Here is a 22353-nt window from a genome sequence, read left to right as displayed (position 1 = left end):
GCGGGAACTGGAGTGGGACCACTCCTGCCGGGATGGCCGTTGCTCGCCGGTTAACATGTAGTTAGAAACAATACAAGCATATATTGTGCATAAATTTAAACATGATGCATATTCCCGTTGGACCATGAATGTCATTTTCGGACGATTAGGATGACGTCATGGGCCATGAAGCGTATGATAAAGGATTCGCAGGCCATGAAATGATGTTCTCGGGCTATGAGGATGGTGCCTCTGAACTATGGTGCCTTTGAATAATGATATGCAAAAGATTAAAAGGGATCCTCAGGCCATGACATGGTATTCTCGGGCTATGAAGATGATGCCTCCGAACGATGACGCCTTTGGATAATTTGACGATCTTTCATCCCATGAGATGTAGTATGAGGCGATCTTTCAGCCCATGAGATGCAGTATGAGGTGATCTTTCAGCCCGTGAGATGCAGCATGAGGCAATCTTTCAGCCCATGAGATGTAGTATGAGGCGGTCTTTCAGCCCATGAGATGCAGTATGAGGCGATCTTTCAGCCCATGAGATGCAGTATGAGGCGATCTTTCAGCCCATGAGATGCAGTATAAGGCGATCTTTCAGCCCATGAGATGCAGTATAAGGCAATCTTTTAGCCCATGAGATGCAGTAGCATGATGCGGACAAGACAGAGCTTAGTCTTGCGAATTGAGAGGCAGAGCTTAGCGCGTAAGAGAAACGAAATAAACGATGCTTGAGATATTGCTTAGTTTCGAAGAAAATTAGAGGCAGAGCTTTGTCTTGGAAGGAAGAATGATAGCCTTATGCAAAGATGCAAATGCGGAGAGAGGCGGAGCTTAGCCTCGGAAGGCAGGATAGTAGCCTTATGTAGGAGTGCAGATGGAGACAACGTTTAGTCTCGGAAGGTAGAATGGTAACCTTATGCAAGTTGAAAGGCAGAATAGTAGCCTTATGCAATGCAAATGCAGATGGAGGTAGAGCTTTATCTTGGAAGGCAGAATGGTATCCTTATGCAAGAATGCAGATGGAGACAACGTTTAGTCTCAGAAGGTAGAATGGTAGCCTTATGCAAGTTGGAAGACAGAATAGTAGCCTTATGTAATGTAAATACAGATGGAGGTAGAGCTTAACCTCGGAAGGTAGAATGGTAGCCTTATGCAGGAATGCAGATGGAGACAGCGTTTAGTCTCGGAAGGCAGAATAGTAGACTTATGCAAGAAATAAATGACAAATGGTAGTAGAGCTTTCTTAGCTGATAACAGATTGCGGTGTTGCAATTACTGGGATCATTGTGACATACGGGACATCACTAATGGACAGCAAATGCTGGTGAGTGCAACGGCTTAGAGAGTCGTGTTCCTGAATAATGTTTGTCCATGAGTGTATAGTATGTTTAATGATTTTGCAATCTTGGTGCCTGCATCCAAAGAAAAATCATGAGTTTTGTGGAGGGAAGGTTAGTTTGTATCCCCGCTAGCTTTGCTTGACCTGCTTGGCTTTGATCTGGTGATACTGTATGTATCATTGGGGTAGCGTTGCTAAACAAAGCAATTTCAGAAATAAACATGCATGATTTCGTAAAGATATGACATAAGTGTATAGTAAAAAAAAATAGCTTTTAGATGAACCGACGAATGTGACGCGGTTCAGGACATTGCAACCTCTCTTGCTACGGAATTTTGAGGGTCCCCCTCAAAATTCTTGCCTAGTTTAATGGGTTGATGCTTCTGACTGTTGCTTGTGCGACGATCGGCTGAAGTAGTTGAGCCTTCCCAAGAAACTCATCACATCCTTTTTGGCGGTGGCAGTTCTTGAATAGCTTTGACTTTTGATGGATCCAATTCTATTCCTCGGCGACTCATAATAAACCCAAGCAATTTTCCAGCGGGAACCCCAAATGCGCATTTCGCGGGATTCAATTTCAGGTTGTACCTCCACAATCTATTAAAGAACTTCCTCAAATCTTCCATGTGGTCAGTGGCCTTCTTGGACTTGATAATAACATCATCTACATATACCTCTATCTCCTTATGTATCATATCATGAAAAATAGTGGTCATGACCCTCATGTTGGTGGCCCCTGCGTTCTTTAGGCCGAACGACATCATTTTTTAACAGTACATCCCCCACGGTGTTATGAAAGCCGTTTTCTCAGTATCTTCTTTATCCATCCATATCTGATGATCACCCGCAAAACAATCTACAAATGACTACAGCTCATGCTTGGCGCAATTGTCAATCAGGATATGTATATTCGGCAAAAGGAAGTCGTCTTTCGGACTGGCCTAGTTGATATCCCAGTAGTCGACATAGAATCTGACCTTCCTATCCTTCTTTGGTACTGGCACGATATTGGCTAACCATGTTGGGTATTATACTACCCTGAGAACCTTTGCTTTGACTTGCTTAGTGACTTCTTCCTTGATTTTCAAACTCATATCAGGTTTGTATTTTCTGAGCTTTTGCTTTACCGACAGACATGTCGGATCGGTTGGTAGTTTATGAGCCACAATAGACGTACTTAGACCAGTCATGTCATCATACGACCAGGCGAATATGTCCTCATATTCCTTTAGAAATTCTGTGTATTCCTTCTTTTCTGATGGCGATAAGGGAACGTGATTCGTGTTTCCTTGATGTTTTCTGCATCTCCCAAGTTAACAATTTCTATCTCTTCCAGGTTGGACTTAGGTCTATTCTCAAAATTCTCAACTTCTTTGACAATCTTATCTGGTATGTCATCTTCCTCTGAATCAATGTCTGTTTGTTGCATTGTCTTATTGCATGTCACAGTCATTGGTTCATCAAGATAAGTAATAGTAATGTTGTATATGTAAAGTAATGAGAGAAAACTAATAATGAGTGTTGATTCATAAGAAAAGGCAAATGCTTTGATAAATTGCATAACTGTTTTGAACATTGGAGATCTTATTGCGGGAATTGAAAGAATGAGAAAAGAAAATTATTTAGTAAATAAAATAGTGCATGATGCTAGTTTTAGCCTTGCTACCCCGAGGCTCACCGGGCTCTGGTTGTCCTGATGGTCCAATTATTGAGGCATGCCCCTCTTCTTACAGCCTGTATGGAAGGGCCTTCCTCGCTCTCCTCCTCAAGAACAACACAACAGTCCATGTCATTGTCTTCTAGGAACAAATTCTTCACCGCTGCAAGTGCTTCTTCTTCGTTTGTCCCATAAACTATGTCGGCTTGTTGGAAAGTCTGCTCCAGACGTGGTATAGGGTGCTCTAGGGGATATAAGTACCGTGCCATGGTGGTGACCAGTTGTTGAATTGTTCCCAGGTGTAGTCATATCCCAAACCGAAGGTAGTGCCATGCTTCTTGAGTTTTATAGGCTTAGCGATTTCTTGGAGGTTCTTGCCGAGCCCCTTGCCAGGTTCAAACCCACGCCAATTCAGTATACTCTCGATTTTGTTATCCCACCATTTGTCTTTGTCAACAGGATTTACACGTTCAATGTGGTGGTAAGTCTCTCTACCTAGCTTCCTTTTTCCTTCGATTGCCGGAATGGTGTGGAGACTATATATAGGGTTTCTACCGTCGCTGTGAATGATCACTTCCTGGTGATTCCATTCAAATTTTACTGCCTGATGTAGTGTTTATGCTATATCCCCAGCAGCATGAATCCACGGCCGTCCCAGCAGCAAGTTGTAATATGTTGGCATGTCTATTACCTAGAAATCGATGTCGAACCATGTTGGTCCCATTTGTAAGCATAGAACAATCTTACCAATAGTGGACCTCTGGGAACCGTCGAAGGCTTTCACATTGATATCTCCATCTTTTATCTCGTGTAGTCCTTTACCCAATTTCTTGAGTGTTATCAACGGACACATATTGAGATTGGAACCTCCATCGATCAGGATTCTGGTGATGAAATAATCTTCGCATTGCACGGTGATGTGTAGTGCCTTGTTGTGCCCCAGCCCTTCAGGTGGCAGCTCGTCTTCATGAAAGGTGATCTTATGGCTTTCCAGAACTTGTCCTACCATGTTAGCCATTTCCCCACCAGTGATATTACTTGGCACGTATGCTTCACTTAGTACCTTTAATAGAGCATTCTTGTGTGCCTCAGAATTTTGTAGCAAAGCAAGAATGGAGATTTGCGCTGATGTTTTGTTCAACTGGTCGATGACCGAGTATTCTTTGGCCTGTATCTTTCTCCAAAGATCGTCTGGACCCGTCTCGATGAGGGCGGCCGATTGGAGGCCTGCTTGCTTGACTCAGCTAGATGTTCAGGGGTATAGACTCTACCAGTTCTTGCCATACCCTGTGCTACAACAGTCTCTTTGAACCTGACCTTGCCCTTCTTCCTTGCCTCGGCTGTATAGTCCCAGGGTACAACATTTCTATGGAATAGTGTCATGGTCTACATTGCCACTGGGATTGGCGTGGCTAACCTCACTCCGAATGGAGCGTGTGTGCCTTGGGTGGCAAAACTGCAACCTCGAATGGCGTGGGTGCATTTTCCGGAGACATGAATTCGACCTCAATTAGTGCCGGTGTCTTTGTAGATGATGTTGCTTCAAACTCAAGTGGCACAGACATATTTACCTCAGTGTCCTCAGATGGTTGAATCCGGACTATAATTGGATTGAGAGTAACTATTGGCTTCTTTGGGTCATCGCCTTCTGCGATCAACCCGATTGATCCATCGGGATCCTAGTCATCTTCTATTTCAATCATGTGGATACCTCCACACTTATAGTCTGATAGAGGGTTGTTGCGGACATTCGACGCGGGTTCCTTTGCCACAATGATCTTGTTATCAATTAAGGACTAGATTTTGTCTTTCAAAGAAAGACATTCATCGATAGTGTGCCCTGTTATGCCGGAGTGGTATGCATAGGATTTGTTTGGGTTAACCCACTGAAACAGGTTCTTAGGGGTCGCAGCAGGGATATGGGTGACATAACCAGCAACTTTGAGTCTCTCGTACAACTGGTCAATGGGTTTGACAATGGTTGTATATTATTTTGGAGGTTTGTGATCAAAATTAGGTCGAGGTCTAGGAAAGTTTTGGTGCGCAGGAGGTGATTGATAGTGGGATGGTTGAGCATTATAGGTTTGGTAGACATGAGTGGGTTGAGAGTATCTGGGTGAAGTAGGTTAATATGTGGGAGGTGGAGGTGATTGATAAGTTGGTGGTGAGGATGCTTGGTAGTTCGGAGTTGGCTGGTATGTGAGTGGAGGTGTTGGGTAAGTTTGGTATTTGATAGGAAGTTTGGTCCTTTGTGCAACCATCACGGCCCCTATGTCTTGGACACACCACCAGACTGCAAGACCTTATTTGTAGCTTGCAAGGCCTCGAAGTTCGTAACCATTCCGCATTTAATACCCTATTCAATTCTTTCACCTAGTTTGATAATGTCAGAGAACTTGTGGCTCTCGATCATTATCAGTCGTTCGTAATACTGTGGGTCCTGAGCCCAGACAAAGAATTTGTTCATCTATTCCTCCTTTAAGGCAGGTCTAACCTTAGAGGCTTCGGACCTCTAGCGAGTAGCATACTCGCGAAACATTTCTGTAGGCTTTTTCTTTAGATTCTGAATATAGAACACATCCGGCGCATTCTCTGTGTTAAATTTGACCCTGTCCATAAAGTCGAACGCCATGCTTACTCAGGTTGACCACTTCTTGGATCTTGGCTGATGTATCAGGACAACGTATCTCCTTTCAAACTCCTCATGAACAGCTTCATGCAGATTCTCTCGTCTTTCCCTACTCCAACCAACTTGTCATAGTACATCCTCAAATGGACCCTTGGATCACCCGTACTATCAAACATTTCGAACTTAGGAGGTTTGTACCTCTCAGGCAGTTCGACATCAAGTTGTATGCAAAGATCCTCATAGTTCAGCCCCTCGATTCCTTTACTTCCTTCAACTCCCTAAATCCGGTTAGTCAATTTCTTAAGTTCCTCAGCCAGGTTTATGATGAGCAGGTCTTTTTCATCAGACTCGGGTGTGCTTGAGATAGGTTGGGTGGAGTATGGCATGGTCTCCATGTAGATAGGGGTGTGATGGTGACTTGGTGTGTGAGTGTGAAAATGGTCATTTGTGGGGTTTTGAGGTTTTGGGATGAGTAGTGGAGTGTTGTTTGGGATATGGCAAGTGTTGCATTGATTTTTTGGTGGAACAGTGTGATGGTGAGGAGCGGTATGATTCTGTTGCTATGGGATGTTTTGAGGAGGTGTGGGGTTTTGTGTATTGGGAAAGTTGATATCTGGAGTGCTGAGGGAAAATGACAGGCTTGCCAGATTCCGAACCTGATCGAGCACTTCTTGGAATTTCAACAGCTTTTGTTCAAGTCGGGATACATTCTCCTTAGGAACCTAAGTACCATGGCCATTAGTGGACTCTACCCGTTCAGTTGGATTCTCCTTTCTGGCGTTGTTCAAATCTTCCATCTTGCCTTTGTTCTTTTTTTTGGCAAGACTAAGAAGAAGAGTTGGTGGAGGACCCCTGGATCTCGTAGAATAGGATGATGTTGCCAGAGTGCACGAACTAACCTTTGGGGAGGGGAATAATAAAAACAAAAATAAAATACTGCAACACTTTTTATATTCTTCACTAACTTGATTATTATTTTTGTTTTTAAACACACATAGTGCGGAATGTAAAACATGTCCTAATATGGGAACCTCTTTGTGCCCGAGGTAGGCATGGCGACAAATTAATTTGGAGAACTTAGGATGTTAAATGCCTCATTTTATTGATAAAAAGTAGACGAATCCCAAATTGATATTAAATAAACAGGAAATAAAAGTCACTAATGGCCATGAGCCTTATTACAATTTATAAAGCGAAAAGATAAACTCTATTTGGTCCCAGAAGGACCTTCCCCAAATTCGGCATCCTTGGCTCCGTCGAACAACTTTCCCAACTCGCGAAGTCCCAACAATAGGTATGCTCTAGCTAGGTGTCCACCTTTGGTCCCTTAAGCATTTTGACAATCTTCGACCCTTTTGAGAATCTTTCTCTCCAATTCCACTATGCCTCGCTCCAAGTATCCTAGCCGCTTGTTGGCACTGACAGTCATGTCCTTCCATTCCTCAATCAGCTTCTGGTTGAACTCTTGTATCTTGCGGTGTTTGCTTTCGTACTCTTAGACCCTTTTGCACAGTTGGTTGTATTTGGCATATGCCTCGGCCCTTTCATCTATGATCCTGTGACCTTGAGCAAACCCTGGATGGCCCAGACCATCATGATTGTCTTCCAACCAACCAGAGTAGAAAGGAGCGCAACCAGCATGATACCTGTCTGGCTCGATGGTTTCTCTCCCTATTATGATCTTGCGGTGCCACATATGTTGAGCTTAGCACTTGTAAGGACTATCATCATTCTGGAAGTCAGCCCGGAAATGACTCATCTTGTCGACCCTGGGTATAACCTACTTCCTACCAGCTTGCCTCATAACTCGGAGAGGGACGTAAGGGTATGTTCCTCTCAGACCGATCAGTATCAGGAAAGGTGCATCTCTGGATCGGGCGATGAACTCCTCGGTCGAAAACCACTCGAACATCTATTGGACCCGTTCCTCAGTCAGATTATCAAATAGCTCGACCCATCCTTTGGCATCCTCCGGCTGAGCGAACATATTGGGGATGTAACTCATTCGCTTTGGATAATGGAAAGAGATGTGATCATCCTAGTCCCTTCGCTGAATCTCTTGTCGGTATTCGCCCCTTTGGAGATGTTCCATGAGCCAGAGTTGAAGTAATAAATTGCGGCCTTCAAAGTATTTTGCTCCTCGTTGACACTTCTCCAAGGCTCGATATATGTCTGCAATGATCATGAGCATGATGCTGAATGGCTGCCCACCAATTCCTTCCATTAGGGTCTTAGTTACCATAGCCAGCCTGGTATGGATACTTGCCTTCTTCATCGAAAACACGATCAGACCTAGAAAACAAATCATGAAGATGAAAACCCTTCGATGGATGTGCCCCAAGGATGTGATGGCAAACTCGTCAGGGTAGGTACGATAGGATTTGCTGTGACCTTACCTTTCATACAAATAGTCAAAAGGGATGTAGGATTCCTTCAGACATGTCAATTCTTGATTTTTCTTCAAACCCATCATTTTGAGGAAACCCCTACCTTTGCGGTTTTCAGGCATCAGCAGACCTAGAGTTTCCCACACTAGACCGGCCAATCCTCCTATCTCCTCTAGCAAGGGTGTCATTTCAATGTCCCTAAAGTGGAATACAGCCCTTTCACAATCCTAAAACAGTGTAGCAACTTCTATGATCTTGTTTTTAGATTGGATCTCCAGAAGGGATGGTAGATTTCCCAGATATTTTCGGATGAGATTTTGATCACTAGAGTGAAGATCTTTCTACCAACTTAGCAGTCTTGGGTGGATGTTGGTGACCATGCCGAATCTAGGGACTTCATGTCTCATATTTCTACAAAACAAACTCGAATATTTAATACCAACAATTAGCATGGAGCATTTAGTTCTCTAAATAAATACACAGAACGTGGTGGTGTCTGTTTGGGTTCAGGGAAACCCGGTGGACTTTGGACAAGGCTATCTTAAAGGATCATTATGTGGACAACATAACTGACTCGGCTAGGTTTAACCATGATGCATGCACAATTTGAACAGAGTAAGGTTTGTATGGGGTTTTAGATTGGTACCCTTGAGCGGACTACTCAAGGGGGAAGGCACGAAACCGGTGACTGCACCGCTGATCGACTGGTTTTACCGCAAATATGCCTTTCTGAATTTAGGGGGGTAATGATATAGGAAGAGCGCAACCATTCATTATAAGCGTTGCTATAGTATTTGTTTGGCACGAGTGGAGTATGATGTTGAGCATGATTATGAAATAATTAAAACATGTTGGCACGTATTTGTATATTAATAAAGCGATAAATACATCAGTTTCATAATTTAAAGCAGCAATAAAGGAAGGAAATAGAGAAGATCGGTCAGTTCTGCTTTTGAAAAGAAATTAAATGCTTAAAGGAATTAAACAAGTAATTGCACATAAGGGAGGAACAAAATTCACAAGAACAATCTGAAGTGGTAAAAGCCTAAGATCCCCAGCAGAGTCGCCATGCTGTCGCGCGCCTTTTTTCCCTCTTCGCATCGGAAAATAGTGTTTATGACATTTTGGGTATGGGACAACTCATTCCTTTTGGGAATTGGGTTTGCATTTGAAGAGTCGCCACTTAATGATTTAAGGTGCATTAGGACACCTATAAGAATTAATTTCTAAGTTTGTTGATAACCAGAGATTGGGTAAGGGCTTGAAATTATCCTAAGGGAAAGGTGTTAGGCACCCCTCAGGATCCACTAGTGTTATTTCCGGCCAGACAGTTTTTGTGAATTTTGTACAATTAGCAGATAGACAAATATAGGCTAAAATAGTAGGGGATTTAAGTTTGAACACATAAGAGTTTTAAAATTATTAAAAGGCGAATTTTGAAAAGGAGTTACAGTTCTACAAATACTTGAGAATATAAAAGGAGGGGGGTCCTAGGTTTATTTATAATATGGATCACATCAATGCGATACCGGTATGACACTCCTTCGAAGAGGGGATACACGTGATATTAGCACACCGGTCATTATATCTATATCTACCCTTCCCACCCCGTTAAGGTATTAAAGCACGAATTGGTCTCGGCCTCTATTACAAGCTATTACCCGTCCCATTCCTATCAGTCTCAGAGAGATTTATGACTACTATTCCTATAAGAGGGAGGATTTTAGGATGACTCTTGGGTTTTAAAGGTAAAAAGACTAAGACGACATAAAAAACACATATGACTGCATATTAGAGGAAACATATAAACAACTAAGAGGCTCATATATACCGCCTCAAATAAAAGCACATAAATAGCTTGACTTAAACACATTTAGGGTCAAAATTTAAAGGTACTAAGGCAGGGTGCTTTAATTGTTGAAGTAGACCATATTTATTACATAACTCAGATAAGAAGTCCGAATCAGGCCTGCCTGCTGGTTGTAGCAGTGCTAATTAAACAAAGGCGAGTTTAGTTTTATCAAGCAATTACCTAAGGCTTGCCTAAGTGTGTATTGGTGATGTCATATAAGCATGATATCTATTATTGATTAGGAAAGCAGCATAACAATGGTTAATTTTAAAACATGCGATTTGGACCCTATAGGCATGCTTTCTAAATCGTATTAATAAAAGGAGTAGGTTGCTTAAACTGATTCATGACAGGCATGAGTCAAACTAATTTTAACTAGACTGATTTAGATCCTATAGGCATGATCTCTATTATAGCCGATTTCAATTCCTATATGCATGGTATCTAAGTGTTAACGACCAATTTTGATCCTATAAGCATGGTATCTAATTGAACATGTAGTGAAGTAGGCAGGATTTATTTGATTAAAGCGAAATTTCTATAGGCAGGATTTATTTGATTAAAGCGAAATTCCTATAGGCATGATTTCTATTAAAATGAATTTTAATCTATGGGCATGATCTCTATTTGTGTAAAAGTAAAGCACGCAGAACTTGAATTAAAATAGAGCAGATCCTATAGGCATGGTGTCTAAGTGTGGAAGTAAAGCATGCAGAACTTGAATTAGAACAGAACAGATCCTATAGGCATGTTCTCTACCTTTCTAATAGCTAAAACATGCATAATTACCCCATCCCTTTCACTAGCCAACCTCAATATTTGTTAAATTATTACAGACTAAATACTGAATTACATCAGAAAAGTGCAAAATAAGAAGTTACAACCATAGGAAGCCTGATTCTGACTTCCTCTCTGAGTTATGGAAAAAACCACCACAAATGCCACTTGTTTCAAAGCCTTTATCAGACCTGGATGTATCAAAGTTCCCTAAGGGTCTCAAGGGACTCCGGGCAGTGCTTACACCCAGGTTTGCATAACCAAATAGAGATGGGTGAAGTGTGAAAGGGCCAGCCCTTATGTGTCCAAGTTCAGAGGGAGCTCAAGGGTCCTAAGGCAAGGCTCACACAAGAGGGGCAGAACCTAGGTTCTAAGAATATAGTGGAAGTGCATAACACTGAGATTTATTTAAAAATGGGTTGGAAATAGTAAGTAGTAAGGATGTTTTGAAAACAGTAGTAGTAAAACTCAAACTACACAGAATCAACAGTTACACAAAGGGGTCAGGGGTTTTGGGATTACATTGCACGAAGCACATGACCCCAGAAAGGATCAGATTTTGTCATGTACAACAATAGATGATGTTGGCATGCCCACAAACCAGCCAAAGAACACAAACACATAGGGGGATATGGGGGTTTGGGATTTATAAGTCGGCAAATCACACAACAAGTGACTGACAGAGTGCATACATAAGGGAAAACATTAATTTAGAAGGGGAGGGAACAGATTACAGCATGCTTAGTAATGTAACTTGATTGCATAAACATAAGCAGAAGCAGGTAAGGGTGAAGGAAACTGAAACAGCTAAAGAAACATGTTGTTGTTGATGCTTGAAGATTAACTAGGACATACCAGTAGAGTAATAATGTGCAGAAAGGAAAAGTAGGCAAAAATTCCACAGTCTAGCTTTAGCTTTCAGCCGGCTAGACAAAGCAGTAGCACAAGTAGTAGTAGAGAAAAGAGAGAAAGTTTTGAGTGTAAGTGTGTGTTCTTGAACATAACTGTTCTTGTCTTTGAAAGAAAAGAGGGTGGATATTTATAGTTTTGAAAGCTGGTGAAGAATAAGGTAATAAGTAAAGTCTTAACACAAACATGGAAACAATCACAAGTCAGAATCAATTGCCACAAGTGATTTTCTTTAATTAAGAATCATTGTTTAAAGGGTAGTAGCAGGTCTAATTAAGGAAAGAAAATAAGTTTGGGGATAGATTGATTATTTCCATAAAAGGGGTAGTAAAAGCATGAAACAAACAATCAAGTCTAAATACAAAATATGCTTATTTTGGGAAAGAATTCAGCAAGGTAAAACATCACAGTAAAGGGAAAGAAATCAATTAATTTTAAACATGCGAGTGAAATTAGGGTTCATAAAAGAAAATCTTCTGTAATCAATCACAAAATCAAGATCAATCCAGGAAGAAACTTCAGCATATAAATAGAACGAACAGGAACATTAGACATGCGAGGCCAAATATATTGGCAAAAGAGATAGCACAAACATACAGTAATAGCAGGAGTAAGCTAGGATTCAATAGTAAAAGAAACCTACTCGAAGCATAGTAGCCAACAAAGTCAAGTAGTCACATAGAACCAGAGTGCAGAGAACCAAACTAACAGGTAAAGAAAATCAAAAACAAGTAAAGAACTCACAACAATAAGTGAGGAAGGCCCTTTTAATAAATTAGGGTTTCAACAATAGTCGAGTTAAAAGAATAGTAAGAACTCAAAATTAGATAAGTCAAACAAGGAAAAAGATTCGAACACACCGAACTTAATCGAAACAAGTATGCGTATAAAATAAACAAAGAGAGTTTCAGAACCCCGGATAGAACCAAAACACTTATGGTTTTCAACATGCTGATTCAAGTAGAAGAAAAGGCGTAAATAAATTTGAACATAGTAAAAATCATGAAACAATACCAAAAATCAGAGAAGAGATCTTTTAAAAGAGGTTAAGAGAGACCCTATTAGTTGAAGACGAAGAGTTGTTTTGAAAATCGAATATTTTTAAAGGAAAACACTTGAGGGGTTCATAACATTCACAGATCTAAGATAGATCTAAAGAAAATTGAATGATCTTAAAAGTTAGGGTTTCAGAGAACCCAGAAAAAGGTGAGAAAGATCTTAAAAAGTTACCGATCTAGCCGGAAAAGCCATGGATCTGACTTGAACGGCCATGGATGGCCGGAGAAAGTCCATGAATAGAAGTTGAGCAAGGACTGGACCAGATCTCTTCGATATCTATCCATGAAATCACACAAACGGGCCACCAAAAGATGTAGGAGACCGATGTACATCTTAAACAGCCATGGGAGTCCATGGATTGGGTGGGGATTGAAGTGGGTTAGGGTGGCGGCGGCTAGGGTTTAGCTGAGGCTACAGAGAGAATTGGAGAGGAAAGGGATTCAAGGGCGGTGGGTGGTGATAAATGATTTAGGGTAAGGGGTCGTTTTGGGTTAAAAATGATAAGGGGGAATGGTGGCCGTTGATCTAAATGATCAATGACCAGGATTAAAATGGTTAGGTGGGGAATCCGGGTTGGGTTGTTTAAATTGGGTTAGGGGTCGGGTTTGAATGGGAATTGGGCCGGGAAATTGGGTTTAATTTGAGGTTTAATTTAGCTAAAATTGAAATGTAATTGGGCTATTATTTAACTAGCCAATTTTCCCCTTTTAAAATTATAAAAATAGTAAATTAATTTCTGAAAATAAATTGAAAACACTAAAATGATTTATAACATATAATTAATAGTTTAAAAGTATATGGCTTAATTTTATGAATATAAAATATAATTAAACCTTAAATGGCTAATATTGCAATAGATGCAATTAGCTTTGAAAATACTAAATAAAATTGTAAAAATATGTAAAAATTACCTTATCCATATTTTGGAATAAATATGAAAATACATTAGATGAATTATCAAAATAATAATTTTGGAAATAATTATTGGGGATTTTATGGATAAAAATGGGAAATAAATCAATTTAAAACCCTTAAAAATTATGGAAAAATAATAAAACACTTGGACATGCTTATATATGCATATATATGCTATTTTGAAAGTATTTTGCATATTGAAAATATATAGAAAAAAATTGGGTATCAACACGCTTAACATACACAAATTGAAAACAAGAAAAAAAAATGAATAGGGTGGATGAAAAACTCCCTGATCAAACTGCATCATCGTTTTTCTCCTCTGAGGCTTCCCACTCCTCATCTTGTGCTTCCTTCTCCTCCTCCTCCTCCTCCTCCTCCTCCTCCTCATTATCCCCATCATCTGACTTCTCCACTTCGGCCTCAGACTGCTTAGGTATGTTGACATCCTCATCCGCTGGGAGTTTGTATCCATCACCTAGCCCAACCAGCTGCTGAGCATGAGCGTTGAGCGGGAACCACTCCTCCAATATGGCCCTCTCCTCCATAGTGGCCCCAATCCGAAGCTGCAAGTCCATCATCCCATATAAATGGCCATAAAGCTCTCATTGTGCACATTGCGCTCAACCCCTGTCAGTGAAGTTGTGGTATTCTCCTCCTTAACCCGGACATTTGTAAGGTCCGTTAGTCTTAGGGATGGAGCAATGATGTGATCGAACTCCTTATCCTCCTCCACCTCCTCTTGTCGCAAGTACTGAGTCAACATGTTTGCAAAGGGCATTCGATCAATTTTCTTGCTAGTTCGCACTTGGGTCATCTGGTAATGGATCAAGTGGCCCACATTCACCCTTTGGACCATCATTAAGAAATATAACATGCAAGTCCTTTCACGGCTGATAAGAGTGTCATGGATGCATGGTAGGAGCCATGTATTAATCAGTTTCAACCACACTTGCACTTCTGTCTTTATATTCTTCTTTGGGAATTTCCTATGGCGATTGGTTTTCTTATCCCGCACCCAAGACACCACAGAGTTGATACTACAAAGAGTGTGTTTTAGCTCTCTATAAGTAGGAAGGATTATGAAATTGTACAAGGGTCCCTGGGGAACATCCGATGCACCTAAGAAATTGCATATCGTCGAGGCTGAAAAATCGATCAACCTTCTCTGAATAGGCACCAGCTGCTCAGGATCCTCTGGGTCAAAATTGGCATAAAACTCCCTCACAAGATTGACATTTACATCCCCTGTATTTTTGAACACATAACTCAACCCCAACTCATTGATGCCCTCCAAATAGCTTGGTACTTGGCTTGCAGGCTACGCTCGTGAATAGCATCTTCCGGATGTATATATTTTGGCCTACAACGCTTGTACCAATCCTTAACATGTGGGGGTATGCTTTTGATGCCAAACTCCCGCTATCCTTGAGGTTGTGGATGAGTGGCTGCTATAGCTGCCATGGCTTGCAGGCCTTCACCTTGACTAGAAGTAGCTTCCCCCTTTTCTCTTCTTCGGGGGAGGTGCGGAGGTATCCTTAGCCTTAGATGGAACAGTGGATGTGGCCTTGCCTTTACCAGTGTTTTTACTTGGAGGCATATTCGTACCTGCACAAGTGAGCATTAATCAATTTAAGCTCCATTGCAACATTTCAAAACATGGTTTGGCCACCCAACACTTAAGAGTTTAACACATGATTTTCAACTATTTCCGAGGTTACTCAGACTTCACCTCATCTTTTCTTAGCATGAGAATCAAGCAATGACACATGAGTGCTTCCTCCAATTTGGAAGCATCGGGCTACCAATGAGCCACCCCACACTTAAGATTTTAAAGTGGCGCCCGACTATATAGCAGTAGTCTTACAATCCCGGAGACTCGGGCTCTAATGGGGACAAAGAATGCCTTTGAGGCATTATGACAAACACTTAGCATGCACTAGTTCCATGAGAGTGCTTATAGGGACGAGGGATTGCCTCACCCTCCCAAATCGGCTTGGAAGTTCCGTGCTACCACTTGTTCACACAATAACAACACCAATCCTAGTTCATAGGGTTGGGACACACAAACATATTGTTACAATGAAGAACAACCCCAAAATTTGTATCCAATGACATGCATTCACGCAACTCGAAATTGTCAAAGAATGGAGGTAGAAGTCATACCTTAGATGTTTAAGAGGAGGGATTGCCCTTGAATTGTTGTTGCAGGTGAAGGAAAGAGTAGAAGAGTGCTTGTCTTCAATTGGGTTGTGAGGGAGGAAGTTTGGTAGTGTTCTTGGCATGAGCAGTGAGGATATATGCTTAAGTGTATTTTGTGAGCAGTGAGGTTTGGGCGTTTAGGTTAGGTTTTTAAGGGAGGTGGTTAAAAGAAATAAGGGAAAAGAAATTAAAATAAACCAAAAATTTCACTTACCTGGCGACACGAGGTTGCTGCCTCGCTTTACCCATCGTGAGGCGAGCTCCAACACAAGCTCTGGGGTGTGCAGTATGAGGCTCCATGCAAGATTCACCTTGATTTTTTCCTCGCAAGGCGAGCTCCCATGCGAGCTTTCCATCAGGTGATGCGAGGCTTTCTTCCTGACCCAGCTCGTTGGGGACCAGGCAACGTGCAGTGTAGTGTACGACTTGCCGAAATTACCTGCAAACATATTAGTTCCTAAAAACAAAAAGAAAAACTTCCAACTATACTAAAAATCAACTACGAATTGGGTTACCTTCCAATAAGTGCCTTAATTAACATCACCACATGACGAATACAACATTATAGTGGGTTACCTATCATGGAGCACCTGATTTAACGTCGTGGCACGATGCATGCAATCAACTTAAGGCTCGCTCAACATTGTTGGCTCTATCAAATGAGTCACCGATACTACTTTCGTGTAATCCATGCCCAAATAATGTTTCAACATGTGACCATTGACTCTGAACTTGCGAGAGCCATCTTCTGAAGCAATCTCTATGGCTCCAGTGGGATGAATCTCTAGCACATGAAATGGTCCTGACCATCTTGACTTTAATTTTTTCAGAAACAACCTCAATCTCGAATTGAATAATAGTACCACGTCCCCCGACTTAAAATTTCGCTCAAGAATATTTTGTCATGCACCAGTTTTATTCTTTCCTTGTATAACCTTGTACTCTCAAAAGCATGGTAACAGGGCTCGTCAAGTTCATACAGCTCTATGACTCTACTAGTTCCAGTGGCCTCCATTTCCAGATTTAATTGTCGTAACGCCAAGAATGCTTTATGCTCTAACTCCACCAACAAGTGACATGCCTTTCCAAACACCAATTTATATGGTGACATGCCGATCGAAGTTTTGAATGCAGTGCGGTAAGCCCATAGCACATCATCCAATTTTCTCACCCAATCAGTCTGAATAGCATTTACAGTTTTGGTCAAAACACTCTTCATTTCTCTGTTTGACACCTCGACTTTCCCACTTGTTTGTAGGTGATACGGAGTAGCAACTTTATGGAGAACACCATATTTCTCCTACAACTTTGCAAATGCTGGATTGCAGAAGTGGGTGCCCCCATCACTGATGATAGCTCCTGGAGTGCCAAATCGGGTAAATATCTTCTTTCTCAAGAAACCAATAACTGCCTTCTCATCATTTGTTGGAAGTGCCACGGTTTCTACCCATTTCGAGACATAGTCCACCGCTACAACTATGTACTTATTATTATAAGAGCTGACAAATGGTCCCATTAAGTCGATTCCTCATACATTGAATACTTCCACCTCTTGAATTGGGTTCATGGGCATCTCATGTCGAAGGGAAATATTCCCCTTTCGTTGGCACTCATCACAACTTTTCACCCAAAAGTGTGCATCTTTAAACAACGTCGGCCAATTAAAACCTGACTCCAACACTTTAGCCGTTGTCCTTGTAAGCACGTGATTTTTGACCCTCCCCGAGAATTTTCACATTTTTAGTGTGAATATGTGAAATTGGGTCTAGTATAGCTATTTTAACTATTTTTACTTTATTTCGTTGCAAAAAGAAAAAATTTCAAAAAATATATATAAATTTTAGTTTATGTATTTCTCATAAACTTGAAAAATACAAAAATTGCACTTTATTTTTGTACCTTATATAATTTCGAAAAATTACAAAAAAAAAATAGTTTTATTAATATTCTATAGTCATTTTTAACTTTGAAAAATACAAAAATATTATCTCATATTTTATCTTAATATTTAAAAAACGAAAATTACAAAAATATAGTTTTATTAATATTTTGTAGCTATTTTAAATCTTGGAAAATATTCAAAAAGATATAGTTTTGTTACTAGTCTTATTTTTGGTAGTTATTTTGCTTACATAGGACTAGTTAAGCAACGTGTTCCTATTTCTCGGGTCCTGGCAAAAGAATAATATTCGGGTTTAAACTTCCCGGTTTTAGGCCTAATTTTCGGACCGAGCCCATAATAAACCGTGTCCAGGACACGTGGGGAACCCCACCACGCGTGGGGGACATATGCCTTGAACCCCACCACGCGTGGGGCTCATTTTTTGAGGGCAAAACATTACAAATACACGGACAAAACATGAAAGGGGGGGGGGAATTTTTTGGACTTTTGGTCAGAAAAAAAGAAAAAAAAACGGAAAACAATTCCTTTTGCTCACTGTTCATCTTCTTCTTCACAAAGAAGAAGAAGAGAAAACCCTACCGGACACGACCACCCCGTCACTTCCCCCCAGCACCGGACCAGCACCCCGTCACTGCCAAAACGACGTCCAAACCCACCTGCTCCAACAGACCCTCCATCGTCGACTCAACCATCACCACCATCAACGACCAAACAGCCCGACCCTTCAAAACGCCCACCTCCATTAACGCCACCAGCCTCACGTCAAAAACCACCAGTCCAGCTCCACCGCGTCGACCCTACTGCCCAAAACCACCAAGAACAACCACCCTTCCACCTCCAGTTACCGGCTTCACCATCGACCACCACCAGTCGACGACCCAACGACCCTAGGCCCCCCCCACGTCCAAAAGACTACTCCCTCACGTTCGCGACACCCACTCCTCCATTACTGCCCACACGCCACCCCTTCACGTCCAAAACCACCAACAAAACCCTCGCGTCCAAAGCCACCGGCGTACACCACCAAACAGGTCCGTCAGTAGCCCCCCCGCGTCGACCTTACTGCTGTCGACGTCGTTCCGTCTTTCGCGAGCAGTTGTGGGTTGCCGCGATCCCGCCTTGCCGAGTTTTCTGTTTTCCGTCGAGGTCCGGTACGTCGAGGTGTTTGTCCGAGGTTTCATCATTATTCCTCGTCGAGTGAGGTCCGGTTCGAGTTCCGTAGGAAGCACTGTTTGTCGTTCTAGGATTGTCGAGGTTCGAAGGTTGGTGTTCTTCATCCTTTGTTTCATTTCATTCATTTTGCATATTATGGTTCAAGGCAATAAATGAAAATATTCGATATGTATGAATGTCAACAATGCAATTTTGTTGTTGTGTTAAAAATGGTATTTTATGTTTAGTTACTGCATGCTCAAAGTTAATGTGAGCATATGAACGAGGTTATTCTATTTTTCATTTTTTTCATGGATATTATTACCGGTTAGAATCGTTTTTTAATCTCGGATGGCTTCACTAGTAGGAAATTGTAGTTGTTTTAAGTTTTCCCTTAAAAAGTGAAAATGAGACGAGCCTCGCAAAAATAAAAAGAAATAAAAAGAAAAAATGCACAAGCCGCGGGGCCCTCTAAACGTATATATTAAATACTTAGATTCCGGGACGGGCCGTTTAGCAAGTTTCACGGCCCTACCCCAAAAATAATAATGCGCTAGTTGCTTTAGGCGCGCCTTTAATAATGTTATCTCCCTAAACTCGGGTGCACATTTATGTGACCCAAATCCAAATCTCAACGGAGTCGAAATATGTCTTTAGTCACGGGCGCATTGATTGTGGCGTGGCCCGAGATGCATTTTCATGACGTTGCAAATTCTTTTAAAAAAAATAAGAATGAGATGAGCCTCGCCAAATAAAAACACAAATTGTGGGGCCCTCAGTAAATACTTGTTTAAATTACTTAGAATTCAGGAGGGTTGTTTAGCGAATTTCACGGCCTCCGCAAAATAATAATGCGCTAGTTGCTTTAGGCGCGTCTTTAATAATTTAATTTTCTTAAACTCGGGTGTGCATTTCATGCGACCCAAATCCAAATTCTAAAACATCAAATAAAATATGTTTCGGATTGTGGGTGCATTTCATGTGACACAGTCCAAAGATATGTTTTAAGCGATGTTCACATTTCTTAATAATAATAATTAATAAAGCGGTTAAAAGATAAAATTTGCACATGGTTCATAATTGTATTAAAAATCAGATAAATAAGCCGAATATAACAGTTGAGCGACCGTGCTAGAACCACGGAACTCGGGAATGCCTAACACCTTCTCCCGGGTTAACAGAATTCCTTATCCGGATTTCTGGTACGCAGACTATAATATAGAGTCATTATTTTCCTCGATTCGGGATTAAAATTGGTGACTTGGGACACCCTAAATCTCCCAAGTGGCGACTCTGAAATAAATAAACCAATCCCGTTTCGATTGTCCTTTAATTGGAAAAAACTCCCCCTGCGCCCCCGGGCGCGGAAAAAGGAGGTGTGACAGCTCTGGCGACTCTGCTGGGGACTTGGCCCAGAACTACTGGTTCAGGGTTAGAAATTCGAGCTTAGATAAATTGTTATATTTGGCTTTATCTGATTTTTTACATGTTTTAAGCCTAATGTGCTAAATGTTGCTTTTACCGCTTTGATATTATGTGAACTGTATATAAATTGTGCCGAAACCCATCTTCTCTCTGAGTCTTCTGAATCATGAAGAAGGGTGTACTTCGTACGACTTCTTTTCTGTATAGTGTCAAGTCCCAATTTAGAACGAGGTTTGGATAAGTCGCAAAGCCGGTGAAGCTTCTGTATTCCCGGACGCTGCCCCCTCGGCTCGAGCTGTCCGCTCGGGTAAGCCAGGTCTAGAACAAACACCCAGGTTCTGAACCTAGTATAACAAAGCCACATGCCGGATCCCTAGTAGGAACGTTTATTTGCATCATGTGCATTTGACTTAGGGGACTCAACACAGGGGTTGGGTCCGTCTAGGACAAGCAACCTGAAAATAATAGACCATCTTATGGCATCCTATGTGCTACATGTTGTATTCAGTCAAGGGCGAATGAGTCATTTGGTCATTTCCAGCATGATGTTATTTTAATCAAAGCATGGGGAACATTTGTGGAATCCAAGAAGCCTTGGAATTCCCTATGTCCCCCACGCTTGCTTTTTGGGAAAACACATGGGGAACATTTGTGGAATCCAAGAAGTCTTGGAATTCCCATATGTCCCCCACGCTTCATATGTTGGAAAAAGCGCATGGAGAACATTTGCGAAATCCAAGATGTCTTGGAAATCCTTATGTTTCCCATGCCACATTTTGAAAATAACAATAAATATAAAAAAATAAAAATACATATAAAAACAAGGCATGAAAATTCAAAAGATTTTGTATGTTGTCATCATTTTCCACAAATTAGAAAATCGTGAAAAGATGAGGAAATGGCAGTGTAGAGATATAACTACTTATTTTTAGAAAGAAAAAAACAAATGTCCAAGTAGTGTCGAAACTCTGCCGAAATTTTGAAAATGAAAAAATGTCTTGTTAGTTTGTTATATTAAAAGCAAAGGGAAAATAAAAAAAAAATCATCATTGTTCTGTCTGTTTTTTTTAAATATTAAAGAAAATAGTTTGTTTTGTCATTAAATGAAAATGAAAAAGAGTTTGTTTTTTTTAAAAAAAATGTTTCATTTTATTTTATTTTGTTTGTCTATGAAAATGCCAGAAATAAAAATAAAAAGAGTCCGGCGTTGAATGTGATTTTATTATTTGTTCCAAAATAAGTATATATATAATCCAAAAAAAAAATTCAAAAGAAAGTTCAAAATTCAAAAAGATAAAATAGAAAAACAAATATTTTGATTCTTTTTTCGAAATTGAAAAGAAAATTCAAAATTCAAAAAAAAACATTTTGAGAAGCATTTCTTTTATTAAAAGCAAAATTCCGAAAAATATTTTCTTCTTCTTCTCTAGAATAAAGAAAAAAGACCAAATGAAAATTCAAAATATATCTTAGAAGTGTTTCTTTTAAAAAGAAAATCAATCAAAAAATAATATTTCCTTGCTGCTTTTAAAGTAGTTCTTTTAAACGAAAAATCAAAAAAAAGTTAGTTCATCTGCTTATCATTCTTTTAATGTAGTTCATTGGACCGAACTACGCGGGTTTGATTCTCACCGGATGTGAGATACGTAGGCAACCCTCATCGGGTCCAACCCCACCTTCTCAAAAAAGAAGGAATGTTTTATGTTTTTCGTTAATTCGTTTGTTTGTTATAAATGAAAATAATAGAATAATAGTCTATTTGATTGTTGTGAAAATAATAATAAAAAAAAATATAGAAAATGGAAAAGGGTCCTTCTCAAAAATATTTTGATTGCCCGAACTACGCGGGTTTGATTCTCACCGGATATGAGATACGTAGGCAACCCTCATCGGGTCCAACCCCACCTTTTGCTAAAATAGCTAAAAATCAAAAATTTTAATCTTGTCATAAATAAGTCGGGTGATGTCCAACCCACCTTTTGCTAAAATAGCCAAAAACAAATAAATATTAATGAAAAAACAAATAACAAATAATATGTCAAATTTTAATAAATAAGTCAGGTGATGCTGTTTTGTCATAAATAGCCGAATGTTCCCGAAAGGGACGCCGGAAGGCTGACTTTGCATAAACAGCCACCTTTTGGGTCATTTTTTAA

General features: G+C 40.5%; 1 protein-coding gene across 1 annotated transcript; it reads right to left on the bottom strand.

Annotated features, from left to right (window-relative positions):
- Positions 1–13811: 13811 nt before the first annotated feature.
- Positions 13812–14093, bottom strand: LOC138888709 (uncharacterized). Its single transcript, XM_070170623.1, has one exon. The coding sequence runs from the start codon at positions 14091–14093 to the stop codon at positions 13812–13814; it is 282 nt and encodes a 93-aa protein (XP_070026724.1).
- Positions 14094–22353: the final 8260 nt, after the last annotated feature.

This window comes from Nicotiana sylvestris, chromosome 3 (assembly GCF_000393655.2).
Source record: "Nicotiana sylvestris chromosome 3, ASM39365v2, whole genome shotgun sequence".
In the NCBI taxonomy this organism is placed as follows: Eukaryota; Viridiplantae; Streptophyta; class Magnoliopsida; order Solanales; family Solanaceae; genus Nicotiana; species Nicotiana sylvestris.
This window is presented reverse-complemented; position numbering and strand designations above follow the sequence as displayed.